This window comes from Pristis pectinata, chromosome 26, assembly GCF_009764475.1.
Source record: "Pristis pectinata isolate sPriPec2 chromosome 26, sPriPec2.1.pri, whole genome shotgun sequence".
NCBI lineage: Eukaryota > Metazoa > Chordata > Chondrichthyes > Rhinopristiformes > Pristidae > Pristis > Pristis pectinata.
In genome coordinates, this window is record NC_067430.1 from 14747847 (window position 1) to 14762869 (window position 15023).

At 42.7% G+C, this 15023-nt stretch overlaps 1 protein-coding gene across 1 annotated transcript in view; it reads right to left on the reverse strand.

Moving 5' to 3' along the window:
- The window catches only part of ano11 (anoctamin 11), a 46908-nt gene continuing 31885 nt past the window's right edge, over positions 1-15023 (reverse strand). Inside the window, exons 18-23 of the mRNA XM_052038986.1 lie at positions 14357-14493; positions 13322-13527; positions 9876-10018; positions 7562-7652; positions 6999-7133; positions 1-3921 (exon numbers count right to left, since the gene is read on the reverse strand). Coding sequence (XP_051894946.1) covers positions 3895-3921; positions 6999-7133; positions 7562-7652; positions 9876-10018; positions 13322-13527; positions 14357-14493 — 739 coding nt within the window. The 3' untranslated portion in view covers positions 1-3894. The remainder of the gene's footprint in view (positions 3922-6998; positions 7134-7561; positions 7653-9875; positions 10019-13321; positions 13528-14356; positions 14494-15023) is intronic.

Sequence of the window (15023 nt, forward strand, 5' to 3'; positions counted from 1 at the left end):
AGTTTATTCAACCAAAATATATATATCCAGGCCATTCTGCATCTGCAACAGACATTTAGGAATCAAATATACAGCAGATACAAAACAATTAGCGGTTAGTGTTTTATGCTTAGCTGTAATTTGTAGAATGCAAGTCTAAGAACAGGAAGCATCAGCAATAGTGGTTATGTTAGAGGGGAAAAAGAATCAGATCTTTGCGACTCTTTTTCAGGACAGGTAGGGGACATTTTATTCCTGCATGATCTAAAGAGAGACAGCAAATGAAAGTAGTTGCCTTTTCATTAAAGGATGCACAAATCAGTTAAAATGGCCTGTCTAAAACTGATCCTAACGATAGTATTGGGAGTGATAATCTATGTTACATCTGAAGATCTAAAAGTTAGATTGGGAAGGGGAAGGAGAGAAATGTGAATTATGGGACTACAAAAAGGTGAGGAGAACAATCTGGTTTTGGTTTCTCCAATGTAGAACAGACTGTGCATTCCCATCTGTCCACACCTCCCACTGTGCACAAAACTGGAGGAGGTGCTTGTAAATCCCTGGCTTACACTGAGGTCTGTCAGAATCTCAGCACTTGATATAGTTTTCACATCCAGTAAAATCTCCTAAAGTGCAAAGATTCTGTTTTATCTCTTTTGCTGACGACAGTCTTTCATTGTCCCAGTCGGTGAACTGCCATCATGAGGAAAACATGGTGGTGCAGCAGGTAGTGACGCTGCCCCACAGCTCCAGCAACCCAGGTTTGATTCTGGCATCTCGTGCCGTCTATGTGGAGCTTGCACGTCCTCCCTGGTGCTTCAGTTTCTTCCCACATCGCAAAGACATGCTGGTAGGTGAACTAGTCACTGTGAATTACCTCTTAGTGTAGTGGCAAAATAATTAAAGAGAAAAGATGTACGAGAAAATAAGTTGCAGGACTACAGGGAAATAAGAGGGGGAATAGAACTGATGGGATTGCTCTGCTGATGGAGAGAATAGCCTCCTCCTTTGTTGTAGTAACCATTTCTCTGTTTAGCTGAATTATCAATTCCTACCTCTGGATTAGAAGATTGTAAATTCAGGCTGCACTGCAGGACTCAGTACATTGACTTGTCAAACCCTTCAATGCAATACCAGGGGACCACTACATCCCCAAAGGTTCCACCTTTGAGATATGATCGTCAACCAATGTCTCCGTAGTTCAGCTGGATGTAAGCGATCCCACTGCACTGTTTGAGGTGCAGATTGTTCTCCCTATGTCCCCGGTCAAAACGTTTCACTCAACCACACCACCAAAACAAAACAAGCAATCATCTCGTTATGGTTGGCTGCCTTATGCAAATTAATCACTGTATTTGCCTACATGAAAATGATTGCACTTCAATAGTTTATTTGATTGTAAAGTGCATAGGACCCTCCTGAAGAGGCGAGGTATTACACAAAAATCTTAACATAGTGCTACAGCAACAATTTACAGTTACATAGCACTTTTAATGTTGCAAAAGAACCCAAAATGTTTACAGGAGTGATTACCAAATTAAATTTCATTTGAGCCTAGTGTGATGTCAGATCAAGAGTTTGGTTAAGCAGGTAAGATTTAAGGAGTATCTTAAGAAAGACAGAGAGGTAGGAGGAGGAGGAGTTCAGAGGGCAAAGAGAGTTAAGATGATGTTGTCAGGGTTGGAGGGTCCCAGTTAGGAGAAGAGAATGGCCAGGATGGTTTGCAGCAAGGGAGACAGGAAGGAGATGTATAAAATAAAGGGAGGCTCAAAAAGGATGGACAGGAATAATCTAATTCCTTAAACAGAGAGGACAATATGAGGGGGCATGGATTTAAGTTAATCGTTAGAAGGATCAGAGGGGAAGATTGAATGTTGAGGGCCTGAAACACACTGCTTGAGGGTGATGGAGACAGAAACCCTCAGCACATTTAAAAAAATACCTGGATGGCTACTTAAGGAGTATAATCTACAATGCAATAGACCGAGATCTGGGCATTTAAAGTCCGTTTGAAGCCTGTATGAAAACAAGACCATGTCCTACTGCACTATAAATTTCTATGACTTGACTATCTGATGAGAGGGAATTCTGCATCTTTGGGCCTAGGCAGCTGAAGGAATGGTGAACCATGGCAGAGTAAAGAAAATTGGAAAGGAACGAACTATCAGCAAACTCAAGCTGAACACCAGTGTCGTGAATATGTTAGAGAAGCGTATCCTATGTCAGCAGGTGTCAGGAAGATGTGACGTTGTGGTTATTGCTGGGGCAAGTCTCTTCAGTGAACAGAAATGTGGAAGACTTTTGTACAGAGATTTAAATGTAAAAGAATCCCTATAGGGAGACCAAAGGCACAGAGCTATGTGTGGCGCTTATGTCAAAGTAACTTTAATTTTGTGTTAGAGCCTGATTTCAACATGGTGAATGTACAGAAAAAAAGAAATCCATATCAGAGGGAAGATTTATAGCTGGGTTAGAAAAAGAGAGGAAAGTTTAGAGAAGTACTGTCTTCAGATAAACTAGAGAGAGAGAAGAAAGATTGCAGTGGCTCAAGGGAAGAGCTGAGGGAGACAGTTATCAAGCTTTACATGTGTGTTTAAAATTACACATCATTACGAGCTATAAGAATTTCCACAAAATATGCAGCATGAGTAGGATCAGATTACCCAAATCATGCAGGATTACTGGGTCCACCTTCTTCGTGGATGAACTCTTCAAATATTCACTAATTAGGCAAAGTAGCAGTGAAACGTGTCTAAATAGTTTGATCCTCCTCCTGTTGTCATGTGAGGGGCAAGGTTGTGTTGTTTTGTTGTTTTGACTTACAGATATCAGACCAGCAAGTGCGATCACAGCTTACAGCTGTAAGTTCCAAACGCAGCTCAAGAAATTGGCAGCACTTTCCCACACATCTGTGCAGAGCCGAGGACATTAATGGATCTTTAATGACTACATCAGTCTATTCAAGGGCAAGACACTTAGAGGAGGGAATTTGGTAGTGGAAGTGAAAGGGTTTTGAAATGGAGACCTTTTGTCATTGGTATGGATGTTTGTGTTCCTCAGTTCCTCACTTGGTCTAAGACATAACCCAGTTGTTCACCGTACTGCTGGTGTTGACATGGATCTCAAACTTAACAGACAAATGACTTCAATCCATACCAAACCAACCCTACCCCAACTCTAGCTAAACATCCCAAGAGAACTGATTTTTTATGTGATATTTGTTTACAGCAGCAGCATTCTTCTCAGATTATTTGTCACACCCTTTGTTTAGCGTGGATGTGTTAATCCCCTGGAATGGATTGTGTATTTCCAGGCAGGGTTTTGAGGATCACCATCATTCCTGAACTTCAATGGCCGGATCATTTCTGGTGCTAAGTCAGTCAGGGCTCAAAAGACTGGGGATGATGAAAAGGTTAAATATCTGGCACAACATTGTCCCTTTGGGAGGCAGTCAGGCCAGTCTGAATTACCTCTGATTCCTCACTAACAGTTGACACACAGAGGAGACAGGACCTGCATAAGGTCAGGACAGTAAAGTGAGAAAGCCACAGTGTCAGCGAAAGGGAAATCACAAAACACAAGCTGCAGGTGAAAGAGAAGCACTTGCAATCTTTAATGGGGAAAGTGGGCGGGGTGAAGGCAGGGGGCAGTGGGTGGCCAAGGCTGACCCTTCTTTCTGTCATGAATAGGGAAGTGCTTCACAGCCATGCAAAGCCAGCTGGCTGGGGTAGAACATGCCACATCTGCAGGAAACACCAAACCAAGAGCACTGACAACCGAGCAAGTCAACATCATCATCCTGTAACTTCCTCTCCACATCTCACACCATGGAAAGACTCTGACTGGCTGTGTAACAGGGCATTCAGCCAGTAAGCTCCTTCTTCCTGGGTCAAGGCCAAGCTGCCACTTGCCGTGTTATGGTACTGCAGGATATACCATTTCCTGTGGAGATATAATCAGCGAAATTAGAGTGAAATAAAGATATAAACAGATGAGCACATATTAATTTATCCACTTAATATGACCACTGCCAATACAAATTTTCCTCATTGTGCTTTAAGCAGTAAATGCCTGCTTTTGCATCCACTTTAACCTTGCTGGATTTTCCACCATTTTTCTAACTCATGCAACTTAACTCTGCACCTCCCTTAGTTCATCTTCTCCTTCAATAGACAGACTTTTAAAACCAAAGATTAGCATCAACCAGTCACTGTTTGCTGATTTATCTTGTCTAACCATCTACTGCTTAGAGACTTGTTACTGGCCCACAGATCATTCACTGTGGTTTATGGTCTTAAAGTCATCACGATGGAGATGGGAACTGCGTCAGTAAGTGGTAGCCAAAGCATTCAAGAACTCTACAATCCCTTGACAGAAGAGGTTCCCTTTGCTCTTCCACACTTCCCAGCAGTTACTGCAGTTCACTCCAGTGCAGGCCAGAATTTAAAAGTAAAGTTTCATTATAAGTTTAACTGCAGAAAACAGACATTCACAGCTCCATTCACACTGTACTGAGATAACTACAACCAGAATTGAGGACAGGAACAATAGCTTGCCATTTATATAGTGTCTTTAATGTAGGAAAATATCTCAAGGGGCTTCAAGGAGGCTTAGAGGAAGCAAAGGAGATGTTAGAAGCAGTGACTGAAGCTTGGGGAAGGAGTTGAGTTTTAAAGAGAAGGAGATGGAAAGGTTTAGAGATGCATACACAGCTAAACACAGATATCAATACATAGGCTCTAACACACACACGCACGCACATATGTGCGCGCGCGCACACACAGAGTCAATATAGATCCAAAATAAAACCTGCTGGTCCATTGAGAAATGCTCAGATAAGTTCTGAATGACTCATATCTACGAAAGGCAGAAAATTCTAAAAAAAAAAGGCATTCATTTGCTCAGCATTTCAATCTTCCAGTTTTATAGCTAACTTGGTTTCAGTTAACACGTGCTGCCCTACCCAGTGACACTGGCTCATTCTGGAGCTCTGCAATGGCACCAGTCTCTCTCAGACTGAGCCTGATCCTCACTAGGCACCCACACAGGGGTCTCTCAGCCTCCCACTCGATGGAATGAGTGAGGCAGTAGCTAGGTGAAAATAATAAACAAAGGCTCACTGCCAGATCTCTGGCTGAGGCCAGTCAAATGCCTGCATTTATTCAGTAAGACCCAATGGAAAACAGGTAGGAACTCCGCTTTTCCAAACAAATTGGCAATGTTGACGTAGAGTCATAGAGTATTATAGTACAGAAACAGGCCCTTCAGCCCATCTAGTCCATGCCCCCTGATCTTCTGCCCAGTCCCACCTACCTGCACCCAGACCATATCCCTCCAAAACCCCTCCCATCCATGCACCTATCCAAATTTCTCTTAAATGGTACAATTGAACCTGCATCTACCATTCCTGCTGGCAGCTCGTTCCACCCTCGCACCACCCTCTGAGTGAAGAAGTTTCCCCTCAGGTTCACATTAAATATTTCACCTTTCACCCGAAACTGATGTCCTCCAGTTCTAGTCTCACCCAGCCTTAGGGGAAAAAGCCTGCATGCATTCACCCTATCCAGACCCCTCATAATTTTGTAAACCTCTGTAGGATCTCCCCTCATTCTCTGCGCTCCAGGAATAAAGTCCTAACCTATTCAACCTTTCCCTATAACTCAGGTCCTCAAGTCCCAGCAACGTCCTTGTAAATTTTCTCTGCACTCTTTCAAGCTTATTGATATCTTTCCTGTAGGTAGGTGACCAGAACTGCACATAATACTCTAAATCATTAGGCCCCACAATCTATTCAAAGATCACCAGCAACCATGACCACCAGTCATCAGTTTTCAAGGCAGAAAAAGTGAAAGGATCTGTAGAAGCAGGTATGGGGATATCCTTAACTATTGATTTGGGGGTTTTAAGTCTTCAGGATTACCTGAAATCTTCTCTATTTTCTTTAATCATCTGTCCAGTTATCAAAAAAATCCCAGGTGAGTTCCAGATTCATTGTTATTTCAGTGGCATATATTGCTCCCCGATGCCCTGAGGAGATGGTAGTGAGCTATTGTCTTTAATCACTCAGTCCTTGTACTCTCATGCAGTTCCAGGATTTGGATCCAACTATTATGGGGGAATGGTGATATATTTCCAGTCAGGATTATGTGTGACTTAGAGCGTGGTGGTCTCCCAAGTGGCAGAGGCCCTTGCCCTTTTTGGTGGTAGAGGTTGTGGATTTGGAGGATGCTGTCAGAGTTGCCTAGGTGAGCAACTGCAACTCATTCTGTAGATGGTTTGCACTGCTGTGCTGGTGGAAGGAATGACCATTTAGGTTTATGGATGAGGTACCAATCCAAGAGGTTTGTGCTGAATGGCATCAAGCTCCTGGGTGTTGTTGGAGCTAGACTCGATCCAGGCAAATGGAGGCAATCTCATCAAACCTCATGTGCTTTGTAAACGGTAAAACACTTTTTTGTGAGTCAAATGCTACAGAAACGCACAATCTGCTGGAGGAACTCAACGGATCAAGCAGTATCTGTTGGGGGAAAGGAATTGTTGATGTTTCAGGTCGAAACCCTGCATCAGGACTACATCAGAACGATTCCTTTCACCCCATTGTTGCTGCTCAACCCACTGAGTTCCCCCAGCAGATTGTGTGTTGCCTCAGATTCCAGCATCTGCAGTCTCCCGTGTCTCCAGATGCTGCAGAAAGCCCAGCTTCTGAACTGCTCTTGTCTGAATTGGAACTGATGCCAATAAAAGGAAAACATTTATGTTGTGTGAAGCACTGAATCCTTGCTTGCTTACTGAGGGAACCGATACCACAGCATGCCGTATATCATGGGCACTTATCCCTATGAACAAGCTACAGAATCCATTCCTTCCTCTTACAGAATACAAAGAAGCACATCAAATGATTTATTGAGCTTTGTTATCATCACTCAATTGAAGTAAACATTCTAATTTCATTGCTTGCTGCCTCAAACTGATACATCACTGCACCCTCACAAACCTGGAGAAATTACATGTTGACTCACCGACAGAAAAACATCCTGGTTATCTGCCAATGCCTGTTTGGCTAGATACCGCTCCCGTTTTATTTTCACCTCCAGAGACTCTGGGATGTCCAGCACCATCCAGTCAATAAGACGGAGAATGAAAAATACTACATGCTGCAGAACCAAAACACAGCAATTCAGTGACAAACTGCACCAATCCTTCAATAGGAGCGATAGCTTTCAGTAGGCTTAGGAGAGAGCTAGCAGATCATGACATCAGAGAAAAAATACAGTGTGAAGGATTATCTGCACAGAACCCACAAGGGATGGGCAATTCCAGGACTGTGAACTGGAGAGCGGACTAACAAGATGTGATCCGTGCACGGGCTATGTTTAAATATATTTTTATAAATGAGCTTTAAGAGAGGTTTGCCATCGACATTCCGAGCTCTAAATTGAATACTTTCAAACCATTGTGTACCTACACCAAGGCTGAGACTTAAAAGAAACCCAATGATCCACTAAAAAAACAAGAAAAGACTGCAGCAACTGAACACAAGGAAATTTTTTTTTCAAGGAATTACCACTTGTTACTGCATTACCTCAAAGGCAATGATGAATCCAAGTCGAACAGCCAGCAGCTTCCAGTAGAACAAATTTAGATTCCCGTCTGGATTTCGGAATGCTTTATACCTGTCGTTACATGTAAGAATCACGTAGAAATTACAACACAGCAACAAACTGTTTGGTCCAAACAATCTATGATGGTGTTTAGGCACTGTACGAGGAGTACTGTTAATCCCACACACCCAGTTTATCTCTTGATCCCAACAACTTTTCCTTTAGTCATTTATCTGACTTACCTTTGACAGTTAATGTATTTGTTTGTTGCAATCACTAACGCTATTGGTGCGTTCCATGGCCTCGTAATTCTCTGCATAAAAAGATTTCTCCTGCTCTCTGTCCTCTTAAGCCTGTTACTTTCAATCTTATATCTAAGTCCCAAATGCTCCAGATCCTTCAATCATTGGAACATGTTTGTTTCAATTTGCTTTGTCCCTTCCCCTGAAAACTTTAAATGTCTCCATAAAATCAATAATCACAGCTCTTTTAATTAGAGTGAGCTCCCTTTGTACTTCCTTATCCTAGTGAACCTTAGTTGTTGCCTCTCCATTTTCTCAACAATCTTCATTTTATTAATCCTAAATTACACACAGGATTTAAATTATGATGGTCCTAAAATACATGATTGTATTTGATTTATATTTAATACTTCTTGGCACAATCTCAGTGATCCATTTACTTTTTTATGATCTCCTCAACTTGAGTCCCAGTCAAATGATCATTCATTATCGAACTTAAGCATTCTCAGTACGGACATGCCTTACTGATGCTCTTAAAGAAGAAATAGTACAAACCCATTTCAGTGCAAAAGGCTGTTTCATGTTCTAATGTTGAAAAGTGCAAGAAATGCCAATTATACGTCTTGCAATGTGAACTCCAAATCATCACCCAATAACTTACTTGAATGATTGTTAGAGTACAGATAAATAATCCTCTGACAGGGTCAGGGAGTAATTTGCAGTTGGTTCTCCCTTTACCTGCAGCCCTTACTTCCCTAGATATTAGAGCTCACCCTTATTTGCTGGATTAAATTCCTAACCAGGAACCCCCACCAATATAAGATCATAAAATTGGGGACATTTATCTTTAAAAAAGCAACAGAGTGGTTTTCAGCCTGATTGATGCATTAAGGCAGCTACTGCAAGATTCCCACCAGAGACTGCAATTGCCACACCTTTGCCGTTACAAGTAATAGGAAGCAGGTCTTAATCTCAAAGAACTCTCTCCACAGTACAACAGCATATATACAGGGGAGGGTTGACTCATATCTTTAGTTTGTGTGGCCACAATCATGCATCCCACCCCCCACCCCCCAACCCACAGCATGAGAACAGAGCTTGTATATCCACTGTGCATGATTGCAATGTGACCCTCAGCAATAATGTGTGTCATATACATATACTAAAAACTCAGGCAGGCAGATGCAGATAATTAAACATCGACCTCACAGTTTAATTCACGTCTCTTGCTGCAAGGCTTGCTTCTTGTTTTGCTGGGAGTTGAAAATGAAGGATGTAGGTTTGCAGTTTATTGCTCCAATTATTGAAGAGATGAGCTTCATGTATTGATGTTGTCCTTACATGAAAGATGCCAGAGACATGTCAGGCACTCTAGGGTGAAGTGTGCCCAGAAGAACCTAGTCCAATTTCACAGTGGGTGGGATTTCAACAGGAAATGAATGCTACTGTGTTAAAATATACGAATGTTAAAAAAACAGGTGCAACTGGATTCATTCTCCAGGTTCCTATGCCTCTCGGTCTCCATTCACAGCCTGGTCAGCTGTTGACCAAGCTGGTTTAGTGTCCCTACTTTGCTATTTATTTACCAACTTCATGGTCACTTCTCCCATCACTGTTTTTATCCCAAAGTAGCCAGGACAAGCTCATCTTCAGCCATGGCTTCTCCTCTTACCCACTGCAATCAATTCCTGAATGCTCCAAAAATTCCAGACATTTAGCCTCCACAACTCCAGAGTTGGGAATTCCAGAGATTCACCACCCTCTGCCAGTTTTACGTACCTCAGTTTTAAATGACTGCCCCTTATCTTGTAAGAATATCTACTCTTTTGAGACACTCCCACTAGTGAAAACACCTCGCCATCTACCCTGTCATGTCCCCTTAAGATCGTACATGTTTCAACAGGGTCACCCCTTATTCCTCTAAGCACCAAAGAATGTAGATCTAATCTCTTTAGCCGTTCATGAATAATGGGTAGATGCCCCCCCACCCCCACTGAAGATTGGATGAAACCTACTCATATTACTTGTATGAAGTATACCCAGGCGGTCTCACCTACATATAGTGTAGTTGCTGCTCACGTAGCTGTAGGGAGCATATGCCAGCGTGAAGTTCACATAACCATCCAGGCTACCATCGTGTTCATACTGATAGAGCAGACGGGGCAGGAATTCGGATGTAAATGCAATCAGGAAAGCCTGGAGTGAGAAAAGAAAGGAGCACAGACAGAACTAGATGGTAAATGGACTACATGCAGGAAAAGGTCACATCATGCACAAGTCAAGACACATCCACAAGCCATTATATACACAATATAAAACAAATGTTTTCCAAAGTATCCAAAATGTTTAACCTTAATTAGCTGACTTCAACGCCTTTTACCCATAAGATAAACATTACCATTAATACTTTTTTAATTTTAAAAATAAAGTTTATTCATAATAAAAAAATAAATACAAAAGAAGAAACAGTGCAAAACCAAAATCTTAACATTCATGGTTGTTACATTCAGTAGTGTAAACTTTGAAGGAAAACACACAAACATAGCACCATTGCCACGCACATGGCCCCCTGAGGTGATACCCCTTTCATTGATTGAAGGGCTTCCCCACCCACTTCTGCCCCTCCGTGTGCAGTAGTGGAAGGAGCCTAGACTGTGGTCCTTCCCCACTGAGCCTTGACACTGGCTGCACCGAGCTTCAGTGCATCCCTCAGCACGTCCTCCTGCAGCCCGGACTGTGCCAGTCTGCAGCGTTCCCTGACAGACAAGTTGCTGTGCTGGAAGACCAACTAGTTTCGGGCAGACCAAAGGGCATCCTTCACCGAGTTGATGCACTTGATGTCTGCCTCAGTGTGTGTCCCTGGGAACAGCCCGTTGATCAGAGAGTCCTCTGTCATGCAGCTGCTGACGATGAACCAGGATGTGGACCCTTGGATCCATCTCCACACCCTCTTAGCAAATCCACAGTCTGCAAAGGGGTGGGTGACTGTTTCTTCCCCACCGCAGCCATCCCGAGGGCAGCGTACATTGGGGGTGATATGTCGTCTGTAGAGGAAGGATCTGACTGGGAAGGCACCTCTCACCACCAACCAAGCGAGGTCTTTATGCTCGTTGGTCAGATCTGACGATGAGGTGTCCTGCCATATGGTTTGGGCTGTTTGCTCAGGGAACAATCCCACAGAATTCATGGTGTCCGTGTCCTGCAGTGTGTGCAGTACATTCCTCGCTCACCACAGTCTGATGGACTTGTGGTCAAAAGTGCTTACTTGGAAGAATTCTTCCACGAAGAACAGGTAGTGCAGCAACATCCAGCTGATTGGGGCATTGCGCGGTAGAAGGTCCAGGCCTATCTTCCACAGCACCAGGGACAGGTAGAACCCCTGCACGTAGCGACACTTGGTGCCTGCGTACTTGGGGTCCACATACCGACTAATACAGCCACACACGAAGGTGGTCGTCAGGATGAGGGCAACTTTGGGTACACTTTTGCCCCCCATTCTCAGGGGACTTGTGCCTTTTGACCCATCAGACTCGCTCCATCTTGGACCCCCAGATAAATTGGAAGATGTCCCAGGTGATTGCCGAGGCAGAGGAGCGAGGAACAGGCCACACCTGTGCCAAGTACAGCAGCACTGAGAGCACATCGCACCTGATGACCATGTTCTTCCCAGTTATTGACAGAGAACGCCATTTCCACAAACCCAATTTTTGTTTTACCTTCCCAATCCTCTCCGGCCAATTCTTGTTACGTGCCTCAGCCTCTCCAAACCAGATCCCCAGCACCTTCAGGTAGACATACCTGACAGCATTAATACTGCCTAAACAGTTTCCAGTATAAATATTCAAGTTTTCGATAATTCCACTAATTGGTTTCTGGTTTTAACCCTCACACTCACACTTGTTAATCATACTGATCAGTGTTTTGAAATTAATACTCAGGTTTTTAGTAATTCCACAAATCAGTCTTTAGTATTAATAGTCATGCCTTCACTAATCCTACCAATCAATCTCTTGTAGTCTCACAGTCATTAATTGTACCAATCACTTTAATATTAATATTTAGAGTCCCACTAATTTTACTCAGTCACTAGCATTAATTTTCCAGATAACCAATCCTGTCAGAGATGTACTTGCCACTCCAGTCCGACCAATGCTTTCACAGGAGGGGTTTTTCTGAAATTTTAGTAAAATTGTAGCTATATTAGTTTTAAATACAGTTTAATTTTGTTATAATTAAATTTAAGATCACACTAAATCTATTGTGAAAATAACTGGATCTCTCCAATGCTTCAGGTTTTATTTATAATAATCTGACTGAGAAAATCCCTGTTCTGATCCCTGAACCTTGCTGAGTTAATTGATTTCACACAGGCAGCATCTGTGTTGTTATAATTGGCCTCTGTCATCCAAGGTTTGGGAAGGCAGATATCAGCCACAGTTCCTTTCTAGATTACCATCCTGCAGTGGTTCAGTTGTGGTATCCCCACCTTTGAGTCTGAGGGTTGTGGATTCAAGCCCCACTTCAGAGGCTTGAGAACAAAATCCAACCTGATGCTTCAGTGCAGCAGAGAGACACATGCTGCCTTTAGAATGAACCTTCAGATGGACACTCCATCTGCCCTCTCAGATGGACAGAAGAAGTTCATTGGCAATATTTCACAGAGGAGAATTCTCAATGGTGACCAATGTTTCCCCTTTAACCAACACCACTACAATCTGACTACAGAGATTTGCTGGGTGTAATTTGGCTGCATTTTCTACATTACAACAGTGACCACATTTCAAGAATATTTCATCTGTGAAGCTTGTTGAGATGTCTGAAGAGATGTATTTTGTAACCACAAGTGTTTCTTTCTTTTTGCCTTCTATTGGAATCACTTGTACCTGCATACTCTGGGAGAACAGGACTGAGCATGCCCACTGTAAAAAAAAAGGTCCTGCCAACACCCACTATCTAAATTTATAAAGAGGCCACAGAGTGGTAACGATTTGGTAACATCCCTGACAATTACATCTGGTGACTGTGGCTGGGATCATGCATATAATTTGAATGTAACAGTTCTTCATTTACTTTACTTTTTTGAAGAAATTACTTTGCCTTTATTGGGAGAAGTTGCTGTAGTCTCTGCCAAAAGCTTTGTTTCCTCTGCTCTTTAAATGGACTCTAGCTTCTGAGCAAACTGATCTTATCTGTGGTACATTAGACTGCCTGCTGTGAGCCCAGGGATGTGGCACCATCATCACCAACACTACCCCTCCATCCAACACCCTGCTCCCACCCACCTCACCTCTCTTATTGCCAAGAGAGACCCTGTTTCAAAGCATAATGACTTGGGTGAGTTATCAGAGGGGTTGTTATAGTAAAACTATATTACAGCAGTGGTCAAAGCTTCTGGAAAGAAATGGCAGGGAAAGTAGGAGAAAGACAGGAACAGGCTGAATCAGCAATGCAAGAGGGGAGGAGAAACCTCACAATGAAGTCAAGTTCCCTGTTACTCACATTGATAATTACTGAGAGCTGAGCCAGTGCTTCAAGAATGTTGAACCAGACTCCAATGTTCTGAGCACGCTCAGCCACTGGCCTCCGGTATTCGCACACAAACTTCTGAGCATCCAGCCGGATCTCCACCCAGTTGTTGAGCATGGCAAAGAGAGGAGCCAGTGGAAAGGCAGCCACAAAGATAGTGATGAACCCAAACTGTAGGACTGGCAAGAGAAAGAAAGGCAAAGGATCAGGAACCTTAGCTCTCTGCTTCTTCCTGCCTACCTTCCCCTAGCCTTCAGGGCTTGTGCTATACTTTTGAACAAGTTACTAATATAAGTTTTAAAACCATCTGTATTTAAGCAGATTCTATTTACATACCCTTTAAGCTTTTATCACTGGCAATAACACCATCACCTAAACAATGTGTTACACGCAATATATTGGACATTTGAATGGTTATACATTCTCCTCAAAAATTGATGTCTTCTGCACTACACTCAGTTTTATTCTACACAATACAGCATGTTACAGCATACCACTTGGTACCTGGAAACCCATCACATCTCATTAGCTGCCACTGGATACCATTGCTCATCTTGGAAATGACTTGCTGTTGCTCTGATCCATTCAGAAGTCAGTGTTATCATTCTCCCCAGAACATTTCATGCAATATTGTAATACTCAGGCACCACATAGTTTAAATCAAAATGTGATATATTACGGAATGTGATACCACAGTGAATCATTACTTATCACTAGATACACTATTATGAACATCTATAGATTTCATTCTATCATTATTAAATTATTACTGATTTTCAGTGGACGTATCAACAGATCACTGGACCTCACTGTCACTGAATATCACCAACACTGGACAAATCCCCATCTGCAATTCTATTTCAATGAGATTCAAGGCTCCTGAAATTACACATTGAACCACAATAGCAAATGCAATGTACATTTCTATTTGCATTTATAGATGCATTCCAGGACTATATTAAGTTGTGGACACTACTGGAGATTAAACTAATTGCTCCATTCACTCACCCATTTCTAGATACTCCTCAAATAGACCCTCAGAATCAATGAGTTCATAGTCGTCCTCCCATCGTTTAGGCTCCTGACAGATCTGGGAACCCCGAATGATAGCCAGTTTCCGCTTCTGCCACCAAGCCTTCAGCTTCCTGATAAATGCATGCAACAACAGAATTCACAGTCACTTGCGCTGCCGGAAGGTGAGTCAAGGCAGAATAGTGCATCACCATTGGGCTTTGATTGGTTGCTGGAGGGCCATAAGTTCCATTGGCAGATTGTCACAGCACACTGCCTTCTACACTTAAATATGCCATTTCAGATTTTCACCAGACTCCACATCTAGAGTGGATAATGTTCCTGAAGGCTAAGAAATACTTCAGAGCATTTTCTACATTGTGTAGCCAGTAGTAGTACAGCTTCAATGCATCTACTGAATGGTCTATCGCAGTAGATCCATTAATTCCATTATTTTGTGCTTCAAATAATGCCACAGATTAAGCACCACATATTTTGAGACCAATGTTTATGTCAAGAGTCAGCCAGTTTGGAACCCAGGTTACCCATGCACATTTCTAGATCTTTCTTACTGAACTGCAGGTATCTACTCAATTACCCACGACTACCCCATTCCAGTGTGCACAGTTTACACCTCCAGTGAAGGTCACACTGCAGAGATGAT